Below are 13,399 nucleotides of genomic sequence, written 5' to 3' on the forward strand. Positions count from 1 at the left end.
CAATAAGTGATTGCTGAGCCCTAATGCAATGTGATTAATAGCCTGCTGAGAACTTCGTGTTTGATTAGATTACTTCATATTTAATAAGTTAGAAGTAGGTATGCTTCTTTGAAATTATTCTCATTTAATATTTCAATAACTTGGATTGTTCAAAACTTATACTTTCAACAAGATAGTTTATCAAGTCTCTGAGCGACGGATTACAGATTGCACCAAGAATGATTTGTTTTTCTTTGCAAGAATTTATAATTACAAACTGTTCCGGATTCTCTGGAGTGAAAGAGAAACTACCAGGACGTGAGTTTAGCAAGTGGTGCAGAGGAGTTGAAGTGGTCTCCCCCGCCCTGGTTTTAATGGGAAAGTGAAGTCCCATCGTTATCAGTCAGAATGGATATTGTCTACGAGCATTAACAGCGTGAAGTCTGCAGGACAACAGGACACACCATCTCCTTGTTGACGGTTAGTGGTCATTTCTCTCTCGGCAACGCTTCGACAAAATAAACTGCTTGTTTCAGGCACAAGAAAGGGTTAATGCTGGGCGCTTAAGCAACAAGCGAACTGCTGGAGGAACTTAAGGGGTCGGTTCGGAGGGGAAGGAATTGTCAACGTTTCGGATCGAGACGAACTTGTTGGACTTGAGACAGGGTTCATAACAGACTTAAATGAAGCGCTTAGCAGCTGCAATACACCTAATGGCGCTTGGTGCCCTCTCTGAAATTAGCCCTTTGGGACCCCTCTCCAGGTGACCCAGCGCTCAGGGGAACGGAGAGCGCAACAGAAAAGTGACGCTTTCTCTCTATTCTTTATCGCTACTCTGCGGAGCTTTTCTTTTCAGGCAAGATCCCGGCTGCTGTGTGTATTTTCAGTCCGAGTGTGTGATTTAAAGGGACTCCTCTCTCACGCCGCTTATCTAATTTCACCAAATTGTTTGTGTGTGAGCAATAAGAAACGCATAGGAGCTTCAAGGAGAAACGTGCTAACTGAACTAGGAATGAAAGGACAAGAGGAATGCGAGGTAGAAATTAATGGTGGAGTGGCATCCACAGGTAGAACAAGAAAGCGAAACATTTTGTAAATTGAGGAAAATGGAAAGCTGTTGATTTTCGGAGGGATCTAATTATCCACAAATATGTCCCCATACAACCCTGACATGCATTTTGAGGGCATCCTCAATAACTCCATAATAGAATAATAACCATAATAGAATCAATGAAAGACTGCACCAACTGAGAGTCAACTGATGTGCAGAATACAACAAACTGTGCAAATACAAAAATAAGTGGGAAAGTGTGAATGGAACCGGAGGAAATAGCAGAGGTACTTAATGAATACCTTACTTCAGTATTCACTATGGAAAAGGATCTTAGTGATTGTAGTGATGACTTGCAGCAGACTGAAAAGCTTGAGCATGTAGATATTAAGAAAGAGGATGTGCTTGAGCTTTTGGAAAGCATCAAGTTGGATAAGTCGCCGGGACTGGATGAGATGTACTCCAGGCTATTTGGGGAGGTGAGGGAGGAGATTGCTGAGCCTCTGGTGATGATCTTTGCATCATCAATGGGGATGGGAGAGGTTCTGGAGGATTGGAGGGTTGCAGATGTTGTTCCTTTATTCAAGAAAGGGAGTAGAGATAGCCCAGGAAATTATAGACCAGTGAGTCTTACCTCAGTGGTTGGTAAGTTTTTGCAGAAGATCATGAGAGGCAGGATTTATGAACATTTGGAGAGGTATAATATGATTAGGAATACTCAGCATGGCTTTGTCAAGGGCAGGTCGAGCCTTATGAGCCTGATTGAATTTTTTGAGGATTTGACTAAACACACTAATGAAGGAAGAGCAGTAGATGTAATACATGTGGATTTCAGCAAGGCATTTGATAAGGTACCCCATGAAAGGCTTATTGAGAAAGTAAGGAGGCATTGGATCCAAGGGACATTGCTTTGTGGATCCAGAATTGGCTTGACCACAGAAGGCAAACTGTGGTTGTAGACGGGTTATATTCTGCATGGAGGTCGATCACCAGTGGAGTGCCTCAGGGATGTGTTCTGGGACCCTTACTTTTTGTGATTTTTATAAATGACTTGGATGAGGAAGTGGAGGGATGGGTTAGTAAGTTTGCTGATGACACAAAGGTTGGAGGTGTTGTGGATAGTGTGGAGGGCTGTCAGAGGTTACAGCAGGACATTGATAGGATGCAAAACTGGGCTGAGAAGTGGCAGATAGAGCTCAACCCAGGTAAGTGTGAAATAGTTTATTTTGGGAGATCAAATATGATGGCAGAATATAGTATTAATAGTAGGATCCTTGGCGTGTAGATGATCAGAGGGATCTTGAGGTCTGAGTCTATAAGACGCTCAAAGCAGCTGCGCAGATGGACACTGTGGTTAAGAAGGTGTATGGTGTATTGAGCTTCATCAATCATGGAATTGAATTTAGTTGCCGAGAGATAATGTTGCAGCTATATAGGACCCTGGTCAGACCCCACTTGGAGTACTGTATTCAGTTCTGGTCGCCTCACTACAGGAAGGATGTGGAAGCCATAGAAAGGGTACATCAGAGATTTACAAGGATGTTGCCTGGATTAGGGAGCATGCCTTATGAGAAAAGGTTGAGTGAACTCGGCCTTTTCTCCTTGGAGCGAAGGAGGATGAGAGGTGACCTGATAGAGGTGTACAAGATGATGAGAGGCATTGATTGTGTGAATAGTCAGAGGCTTTTTCCCAGGGCTGAAATGGTTGCCACAAGTAGACACAGATTTATGGTGCTGGGGAGTAGGTACAGAGGGAATATCAGGGGTAAGATTTTTACTCAGAGAATGGTGAGTGAGTGGAATGGGCTGCCGGCAACGGTGGTGGGAGTGGATACGATAGGGTCTTTTAAGAGATTTTTCGATAAGTACATGGAGCTGAGTAAATTAGAGGGCTATAGGTAAGCCGAGTAATTTCTAAGGTAGGGACATGTTCGGCACAACTTTGTGGGCCGAAGGGCCTGTATTGTGCTGTAGGTTTTCTATGTTTCTAAATAATTAATAATAATATATAAATAAGCAATAAATATCAAGAACTTGAGATGAAGTGTCCTTGAAAGTGAGTCCATAGGTTTGGGGAAGATTTCAGTGATGGAGCAAGTGATGTTGAGATAAGGTATCCTCTTTGGGTCAAGAGCTTGATACAACAATGGTAATAACTGTTCCTGAACTTGCTGCTGTGAGTCCAAAGGCTCCTGTACCTCCTTCCTGATGGCAGCAGTGAGAAGGGTGCATGACCTGGGTGGTGGGGATCCCTGATGATGGATGCTACGTTCCTATAACAATGCTCCATGTAGATGTGCTCAATGGTTGAGAGGGCTTTACCCATGATGTACTGGGCTATACCCATTATTCTTCATAGAATTTTCAATTCGAAGGCATTGATGTTCCATATTGGCTGTGCTGCAGCCAGTCCACATACCATCGACCACACGTCTATCGATGACAAAGTTTTAGATGTCATGCTGAATTTAACAAAACTCCTCAGGAAGTAGAGGCACAGCTGTGGTTTCTTTGTAGTTCAGGGTTACATCTATCTCACTGCAATTACTAATGGCCCTGGATCTGCAATGAAGGTCAGCATTGGAGATTTGATAGCAAATAGTGTGTTAGCATCACTCCACTGAGAACCAACCACCCTGGTACCTGGGCCAGGAAATTCATTAATAAAAACAAGGATGCTCTAGATATTGTGCTATCAATTTTCTATTCAAGGCACTTTGTTTATTGCAGGGCTATTGACAATCCTTCTACTCATTTTACCCTTCTCACTTCCTCTCTCTAGAACTGCACTCCTTCAGATCTTTTATATAGTTCTAGCAGTTGTATTCTCTGCTTCTTGGAATTTTGAAATGGCCAACTGAACTAGCTTCAGAAATTCTCTGGATAGAGAATTCTACATTATCTCCATGCTTGAATGAGAAATGCTTTCTGGCCCATGTTTTACTTTAAAGTTCGTGTTTCAAAAATTCCCACCAAATAAATTTATTTCAGACTACGCTGTCAATGACTTTCCTCATTTTAAATACTTCTATTAAATCCCCAGTTAATTATCACTACTCTGAGGAATTTTAATAAGGTGATACAGACTGGTGTCACATGTTATATAGACACTTACCCCACCACCCCACCACCCCACCTTCAAAGACAATATTTGCTTACTAAATTGTGGTACCCTGCAATGAATGCAATGATTTGTTCGTTCTGACCACAAGTTTGTATAACTGTAAGATAATTTCAGTTCTGTTGACATGGAGTCATAGAGTTGTACATTACAGATACTTGCCTTACAGCCAACATGTCGATGCTCATCTATTTATTCAAAAAAACTTATTCCATTTGTCTGTATCATGACTGTATCCTTCTTTGCCTCATCTGTTTACATGTCTGCTAAGCGTAGTAATTGTATCTGATTTCACCATCTTTTCTGGCAGCACATTCTAAATGTCAACCACTCTCAACTCACCCCTCAGATTCTTTTTTTTTTAAACTGTTCTCCTTATCTTAATTCTATACCCTCATGCAAATAAAGACCTCATCCTTTAGCCTCCTTTCCTCTAGGGGTAAAAGACCAATCTATTGAGTCTGTCCCCAAACTGAAGTCCTCCAACCCAGACAATGTTTTGATAAATCTCTTTTGCACTCTTCCCAATGTAGTCACATCTTTCCTGCACTGTGGTGAAAATAACTACACACAATATTCCAAGTGTGGCTTAACCAGTGTTCTGTCCAGTTGCAACATCAATAATTCACTCTTACACAAAGCATAGAACAGTACAGCATGGGAGCAGGACTTTCAGCACGTGATATCTGCTGATGCTGAAATGAATCAAACCTCCCAGCATGTCTGTATATAACCCATATCTCTTTATTGTCCAGTTATCCATGTGTCTTTCTAACGAACTCTTAAACACCATTACCATATCTGCTTCTGTAATAAACCCAGGCAGCTCAGTCCAGAGACTTTCCATAATCTTTAAAAAAAAATGGCTAGCACATCTCCTTTAAACCTTCCCTTTCTCATATTAAATGCACTTTCTCCAGTACTTGACATTGCTACCCTGGGAAAAAAAAGTCTGTCCATCTTATCTATGCCTATTATCTATCTCCTCCTGTATCCCCAACTCTCTCTGTTCAGTCAGTGACCTACTGTTTACTGCATATATCCTACCAACATGTCACATCCCAAAGTGTATCACCTTGCTCTGTGTGGGATTAAATTCCATTTTCCAATGCTCTGCCCCAACATTCCACCTGAACTATATCCTTCTGTAGGCTTAGGTAACCTCCTTGCTTTACACAACACTGTCAATTTTAATGTCATCTGCAACCTTACAAATCATACCTCGTATGTTCACAAACAAGTCAATGATATGGACTACAAGCAAAGCTTCCAACAGAGATACCTATGATATCTTTATGGCCACAAACATCCAGTCAGAAAAACATGCTCCCATCACTCCACTCAATGTTGTTTCGATCAGCCAATTTTGGATCCAATTCGCCAGCTCGTCTTGAATCTGAAGTAACTTAAATTTTATACCAGTTTACTTAAGCAGGATCTTGTCTAGCAACACACACAAAATGCTGGTGGAACACAGCAGGCCAGGCAGCATCTATAAGGAGAAGCACTGTCGACGTTTTGGGCCGAGACCCTTTGTCAGGATGAAGTCCGACAGTGCTTCTCCTTATAGATGCTGCCTGGCCTGCTGTGTTCCACCAGCATTTTGTTTGTGTTGTTTGAATTTCCAGTATCTGCAGATTTCCTCGTGTTTGCTCTTGTCTAGCATCTAGCTAAGGTAGATACCGACATTATCTCTCACCCTACCTTCACTGACCTCCTTTGCTACCTCCTAAAATCTCAATCAAATTACTAGGACAGTTTTTACCCCCTCACAATGCCATGGTGAGTATTTCTCACCAGTCTCTGCTTCTCCAACTGTATATAAATGCTGTGCCAGTATTTTCTCCAGTAATTTCCCTACCACTGACTTGTAGCTATCTGACTTATCTCTACACTTCTTAAACAAAGGAACAGTGTAAGCTATACATAAATCTTCTGAAATCGAGCGAATGGATAATAGAGATGCAGAAATCTCCATCTGTGCCCCAGAAATCTTGTCCTTTATTTCTCAAAGCATTTTGAGATAGATTTCATATGGTCCTGGAGAGTTATCCACCCTTACATGTTGGTGCACCATCAATAACTCTAGGAGACTGGAAGTGAATGATAGGCTTTTATTAACAGCGAAAAGGGAGCATGACCATGTCAAAGACTGAGGGAGGAGCAGTGCCCCAGTCGCCTTTATACAGGGGTCTGTCGGAGGAGCCACAGGAGCAGTCAGCAGAGAGGGGTGTCCAGACAGGTATACATAGTTTACCACACGTTTCAAGGAAGTCAACACCTCCACATTTTTAATACCTATATACTCCCAAGCAACTCATCTCTCCTCAAACTTGCTAGGCTCCACATCCTTGTCCTTGGTGAACAAAGATGATAAGTATTCATTTAGAATATTGCCCTCTTGGTTGCATGCATGAATTACCATTTGGACCCTAGCTATCCTCTTGTTACTTCTGACTTATAGAAGGGCTTAAGATTCTGTTTAATTTTATATGCTAAGAATATTTCATAGCCTCATTTTTGTCCTCTTAATTTCTTTTTACATACTCTCATAAATCTTCTATATTCCTCAAATGTCCCTTTTGATTGTAGACGCCTATACCTGCCATATGCTTCTTTTTTTCTGATCAAACCTTGTATTCCACTACTTGTCAAAAGAAAAACCAGCATATCATCAGTTTTAAATTATTATGTAGAGGCGTCTGTATTCACACTCCAGGATTTTAGCCATGGTTCTTAGCCGCATCTACTTTACTCCACCTCACTGCTGCCTGTATTTCAGCCAGCCATGAATGTTGCTGCTCAGGCTGAGATGGTGAAATTTGCAATTATATCTTCTCTGTCCACTTCTGCTGGACATAGCATTTTCCCAAGACACAAAGGGATCATCTCATATAGACACCTGCAGAAGGAAAGTCATGTAAAAGAGGCACTAAGATTATGTAGAGGAGTGGTGATTTTACTGTTAAATTATTGTACTTGATCTATTTTATATATTTTTGAAACATGAAATACTATTCACTTTCATTGTCATGACCAAAGTACAAGAAAATTTCAGACAATACTGACATTATGATACAAAAGTGGAATGGATTTTATAAGATTCCTGTGATTTTAACTGTCTATCTGTATTATCTGCAGGTGAATCAAGTGACAGAAATGGGGTTATGTTTGAACTTTTTTTATTTGATCGTGTACCTGAGCATGCACTATGTGGAACGTAAGTACTGAAAGCCTTTCAATAAATAGCTCATTCAACATTGATTGTTAAATTTGTGACTGAAGTTATTGGAAATTAATTTTCTAGCGTTTGTGAAGCTGGATTGTGTGAAGTCAGTAATAGGAATATTTAACGAGGACGCCGAACTACCATGCAGTATGGAAGCAGCAGGGATGGAAACACTCACTCTAACAAAACTACATGAAAATGGATCGAATGATAAAATCGTATATAAATTTAACTCAAATGAAAATGACACTGGAGTTCAGGGTCGAATTAGATTACATCAAGATTCACAGAATGTGTCCCTGATAATCCAGAAAATACAAGCATCTGATAATGGAACATATCAATTCTTTGTGGAAACAGATCATGGACATGCCTCAAAATCCATCCATTTGATAGTTAGAGGTGGGTAATATTGTATTTTCTCTGCTTTTAATTTTCTTTATGAATATTGGTTACATCTAGTTGGTAAAAAATTGCAGTTAATACTGTATCTCTCTAAGTGCCTTGATTTGTGAGTTAGTCTGACATATGCAATATTGATAGCTATATTTAAACAGGGAAGAATGGCTGAATTTATATCATCATTAGAAGTCATATCACTGCAACAAATCGTTTTGAATTCTACCAACTTGAGGGTAGCTCCTTTCCATCAAACACTGAATAAATGTGCATGAATAAAATAAATGATTTTTTGTCACATGGGGACAGGAGGCTAGACCCAAGTGCAGGACACAGGCACTGAAGTACTAGGGGCAGGAAAGGAATAACTAAAGGATAGAACCAGATGGGGTGACCAGAGCGTGCGAAAGAGACTGGGCGTGCTAGGTAATCCTGGGGTTCAGAGAGAGTCTGTGGCACGGCAGGGTCTTGGAGTCCGTGGCACAGCAGGAGAGCCCCCTGGGCAGCCACATAACTCCTGGGCAGGGCCACCTCCCAGGCAGGAACACGGAGGCCCGGGCAAGACACGGAACACCTGGGCAGGTAGCAGGCACAACCCATCAGAAGTGAGGAGTTGGAAGGGGACAGAGTCCCCCCAGTAGTCCGGCCTGCTACCCAATGGAGGCAAGGCATCGGAAGGTAACTTGGTCCAGGGTGACTCCAAGGCTGAATTACAGAACTTGAGGATGAAGCCGTGGGCCCTCAAAGCCAGGACAACCTGAACGAACAGAGCCAATCAGACAAAACACCTCAGAACATGGCAAACCAGTTCATACAAGACAATCCCCCAACTAGGCTTGGTCCCAGAGTCCCATATATCTACCTGCCAGCTGATAAGCAACAGGTGCACCTTCTTAAGCCAAGATGATCCTATTTGGCTTTAGGGTGACAGGAAGGATGGCTGCAAGACCCAGAGTCCAGAATCCACGGACCGGATCAAGACCCGGAATGAAGGCTCCGGATCGGACAATAACATTTTTTTGTTGATAAAGTGCATAATTTATATTTGAGAATATAGAAGTTTCTAATGAAAGAAGACATCGGAGATTCTTAAATTGTAGACCATCGTAGTCTAAAAGAAAAAAGTCCTGTGTGAATAGTATACAAAGTACATAGGTTTTCTGACATTTGAAGAAGGCAAGAGATAGTAATATATTTGGTTAGTCATTTAAAATGATAGCAATAAAGGAGCAAGCTACAACACTTGTAATTTCTGACCCACTGCATTACTAATCTCCTAAGGTTATTGGGACATAAAAGGAAAATTTAGTACCTTTAATGGTGTATTTGTATACAGTATCTGCAATTGGCAGTAATGCTTACAAAATATATTTGGCAAGAAATCATATTACTGGAAGTATGTACTTTGGATCTTTGACTTTGAGGCTCTATCAGTTGAAGATCCGCAACGTTTTTTTCCTGGATTTATTTATAGATCACTGGGACTAAGTAATGGAGAACTGCTGCCTCATATCTCACTAAGTTCCAGCTTTGATCTGTCTATTCCCTAATAGTTTGATTAGTCCAATAGTTTCAGATTTGAATTATGCAGTGAGTTATATGAATGTAAGCTGTTCTATAAAGAAAGCTGGAAAAAGTCATTCATAATGTTAATATGGATATTGGTGCTAATCCTACTAGACATTGTGCGTTCAATGCTATGGTCACATGGCTAAAGGTGTAAAGCATATCTTTCAGCTCCATATACTGGGCCACACATCAGCAAAAAAGAAGAAAACGGCACAATGTTTCTTGTGTGCACAACAGTTGGATATCCACTGGCACATCTTTATTGGAAGACTGAAAATGAAACAATCTCGCCTAATAGTGTTGACAATGTGCAACTAGATGAATTGTACAACATCACCAGCAGCATTCCAGTAGTTGATGACTGGTGCTCTATAAAGTATACTTGTTCTGTTTGCGTTGGAAATGATTGCATATCTAGAGGTAAGTTTGAATCTTATTTATCATTAAATTCAAGCTCTGCAACTTCTGAGCCTCTATTGTGAATTGGCTGTTTATAAAATACAAGGCCTCCATGTATGCTGTAACAATTTCAATCAGTGATTCAATGAAAAGAAACACATGTATTTATTCACTACTGTTCACTACTGACATTTAATCAACATTGCAACTTGGAGTATGTGGCAGTTGTCTTGAGTAAAGCAAGCACATCTGCATGCCAGTTTGATAATGATCAAATAATGTGGTGAGGAGAGGAAATGGAAGACCCTAATGGCTGTGACTAGAGGTTTGTAGAAACTGTGGATATGAAGACAAGATCTGAAGTTGGAAAGAGGAAGAAAGTTGGGAAGCATGCAGGTGCTTAATGGAACTTGATCGGTTTGAACTAAATAAATGATCAAGAATGTCAAAGATCATGAAACTCCCTTGTATGATTCATTGTAATGGGTTTTTGAATCATACTTCAAAAATCATATTTCTAGTGGGTAGAAATAGTGAACCCAACAATTGTAACTCCTCTCAGTTCTGCATTGTCCCAAATTACCAAATTATGCCATTCAATGAGTGTATGTTTATGGTCTTCACCTGCTGTAGCCCATCCACTTTAAGGTTTGACGTGTTGTACATTCAGAGATGCTCTTCTACACCTTACTGTTGTAACGTAAGATTATTTGAGTTCCTGCCGCCTTCCTGTCAAGTAGAACCAGTCTGGAGTTTCAGGACCTTTGGGACTTTCTCCTCTAACCTCTCTCATTAGAAAGGGTTTTTCATCTACAAAACTGCCACTCTATGGATGTGCTTTGATTTTTGCACCATCCTCTGTGAACTCTAGAGACTGCTGTGCATGAAAATACCAGATCAACAGTTTCAGAGATACTCAGACAACCCCACCTAACACCAACAGTCATTCCAGCACAGCAGGTGTACGGTTTATAATGAAATGGCCGCTGAGTGTACATCTGCATGATTTACTGCATATAATTATATTTTGTATTCCTTATAACATGTGGAATAATTTTAATAGGAGATTTGTTCTTATTTTGTAATCAGATTTAAAATGTTTGCATTATTTCTGCTGCACTTGTGTTCCAGGAAACACTCCTCAGTTTAATGTTAAAATAGAAACTACTGCAGGGAGCCGACCTAAGATCTTGCCTAGCTATGGTTCTTAAATTGGTTGTTAAGTAGCCACTATCTTGAATATTCCATAAGACCATGAGACAATAAGACGTAGGAGCAGAATTAAGCCATTCTGCTCATCAAGTCTGCTCTACCATTTCACCATGGCTGATCCATTTCCTTCTCAACACTACTCTCCTGCCTTCTCCCCAAAACCTTTCACGCCCTGACTAATGAAGAGCTTATCAACTTCTGTCTTAGATACACCCAATGATCTGGCTTCCACAGCCACCTGTGGCAATGAATTGCCCAGATTCAACAACCATTCTAAATGGACATCCCACTACTCTGAGGCTGGGTCTCTGGTCATAGACACACCACTATAGGAAGCATATACTCTACAGCCACTCTATCTAGGCTTGTCAACATTCGATAGGTTTCAGTGAGATCACCCCTGATTCTTCTAAATTCCAGTGAGTACAGGCACAGAGCCAACAAACACTCCTCAGAGGTTATCATTATGTTACCTTCTCTCTTTAGAATGTTGTGGATCTGATCCAACATATCTTCCAGGTGTCCCTATTGTCTCTATATTCTGGACTTGTGAGGACCTTTTTGATAGCAGTATTCCATGATTTAGTTCTTTTTAAATTTATAATTACACTGAAACCCTCCGAAGCTGAAATTCCCATCAAGTTGAATTCCCATTAATATGGTTCACGCTTCCTGTGCCTCAAAGAATCATTTGCAATTATGTGCATAAGTTGCAACTGAACATGAGCATATTTGGCTTGTCTAAAAGTCCCAATTCAATGTAACCTATGTATCCTAAGACTAACATACAGTCTACTTGTCTCAGGGCAGATATCTCATGAATTGATATTGTACATAGTCAATTACAAAATTAAACATTAAGTTTACAGTTTTTTGCTACATAATGTAAATTCTACATTTTGAGTAAAGTTAATTGTTTATTTTCCATTGCAGAATTGGATTGTCTCAAAGTTGAAGCAATTTCTCAGCAACCATTGGCTGGTGATAGAACACGTGTTGGTGTTATTCTCTCCTTTGTGTTCTTAATACTGCTGTGCACAGCAGCTTTTTACTGCAGGAAGAAATTTTCTAAAGGTAGAGTATTAATTCTGGTCAGTGAAAGGGAAGAACATAGAACATCGAACACTACAGCACAGTCCGGGTATTTGGCCCATAATGTTGTGTTCACTTTTCAGCCTACCCCAACATCAATCTAACTCTTCCCTCCCACATAACTCTCTATTTTTCTTTCATGCAATGGACATCTAAGAGTCTCTTTAATTTTTCTAATGTATCTGCCTCTACCACCATCCCTGGCAGTGTGTTTGTTCCATACATTTACCACTTTGTGTGTAAATAAAACCTACCACCAACAGACAATCCCCTACAAATTCCTACAATCACTTAAAAAGTATTCATCTCAAATTAGCTATTGCTGCCCTGGGAAAAAGGTGCCGGCTGTCTACTCGATCTACATCTCTTATCATCTTATATACCTCTACCAAGTTCAAAGTAAATTTATTATCAAAGTACACATATGTCTCATGTATAACCCTGAGATCATTTTCTTCTGGGCGTACACAGTAAATCCAAGAAACAAAACAATCAATGAAACACCATATCCAACAACATGGACAAACAACGAATGTGCAAAAGACAAAAACTGTGCAAACAGAAATGAAATAAATAATTACCTCAAGTCGAGAACAAGAGATGAAGAGTCCTTGAAAGTGACTCCATAGGTCGTGGAACAGTTCAGTGAAGTTGTAAGGAAATAGCGGTACTGCTCTGCTTTCTTTGTAATTGTATTTACATGCTGAGTGAAGGACAGGTCCTCTGAAATGATAACACTGAGGAATTTGCTGACACTCATTCTCATGAATAAAGTCACCTCTCATTCTTCTTTGCTCCACAGTGAAAAGTCCTAGCTTGCACAACTTTTCCTTATAAGACCTGCACTCTAGTGTAGTCAGCACCCTGGTAAGTCTCCTCTGCACCCTCTCTAAAGCTTCCATTTCCTTCCTGAGACAAGACGACCAGACTGAACACAATACTCTAAGTGTGGTCTAACCAGTGTTTTATGGAGCTGAAATATTATTCTGTGGTTCATGAAATCAATCTTACAAATAATGAAGGCCAACACAACATACACCTTGACCACCCTATCAACTTGCATGATAACTCTACAGGATCTATACATGTGCACCCTAAGATCCCTCTGTTCCTCAACACTGTTAAAAGTCCTGCCATTAGCACTGTACCTTGCCTTCAAGTTTGACCTTTCCAAGTGAATCACTGGACACTCTTCTGAATTGAATTCCATCTGCCACTTCTTAGTCCATCAGTTAAGCCCTATATTCTGTCAATGTCCCATTGTAATATACAACAACCTTCTATACTATCCACAACATCGCCAATCTTTGTGTAATTTGAACATTTACTAACCCACCCTTCTATTTCC

General features: G+C 40.4%; 1 protein-coding gene across 5 annotated transcripts in view; it reads left to right on the top strand.

Annotated features, from left to right (window-relative positions):
* The first annotated feature begins 237 nt into the window (after window positions 1-237).
* The window catches only part of LOC140714625 (butyrophilin subfamily 1 member A1-like), an 89,489-nt gene continuing 76,327 nt past the window's right edge, over window positions 238-13,399 (top strand). For 2 of the 5 annotated variants that reach the window (XR_012095950.1, XR_012095951.1), the window contains exons 1-6: window positions 238-459; window positions 7,293-7,371; window positions 7,459-7,782; window positions 9,517-9,768; window positions 11,893-12,033; window positions 12,854-12,918. Coding sequence is in view for 3 of the 5 variants with exons in the window: in XM_073025982.1 (XP_072882083.1) it covers window positions 7,311-7,371; window positions 7,459-7,782; window positions 9,517-9,768; window positions 11,893-12,033 (778 nt within the window). In the remaining 2 variants the exon portion in view is untranslated. The remainder of the gene's footprint in view (window positions 460-7,292; window positions 7,372-7,458; window positions 7,783-9,516; window positions 9,769-11,892; window positions 12,034-12,853; window positions 12,919-13,399) is intronic. The other 3 variants (XM_073025982.1, XM_073025981.1, XM_073025983.1) reach the window with 2 other exon arrangements.

Source organism: Hemitrygon akajei, chromosome 22, assembly GCF_048418815.1.
Source record: "Hemitrygon akajei chromosome 22, sHemAka1.3, whole genome shotgun sequence".
Taxonomy (NCBI): domain Eukaryota; kingdom Metazoa; phylum Chordata; class Chondrichthyes; order Myliobatiformes; family Dasyatidae; genus Hemitrygon; species Hemitrygon akajei.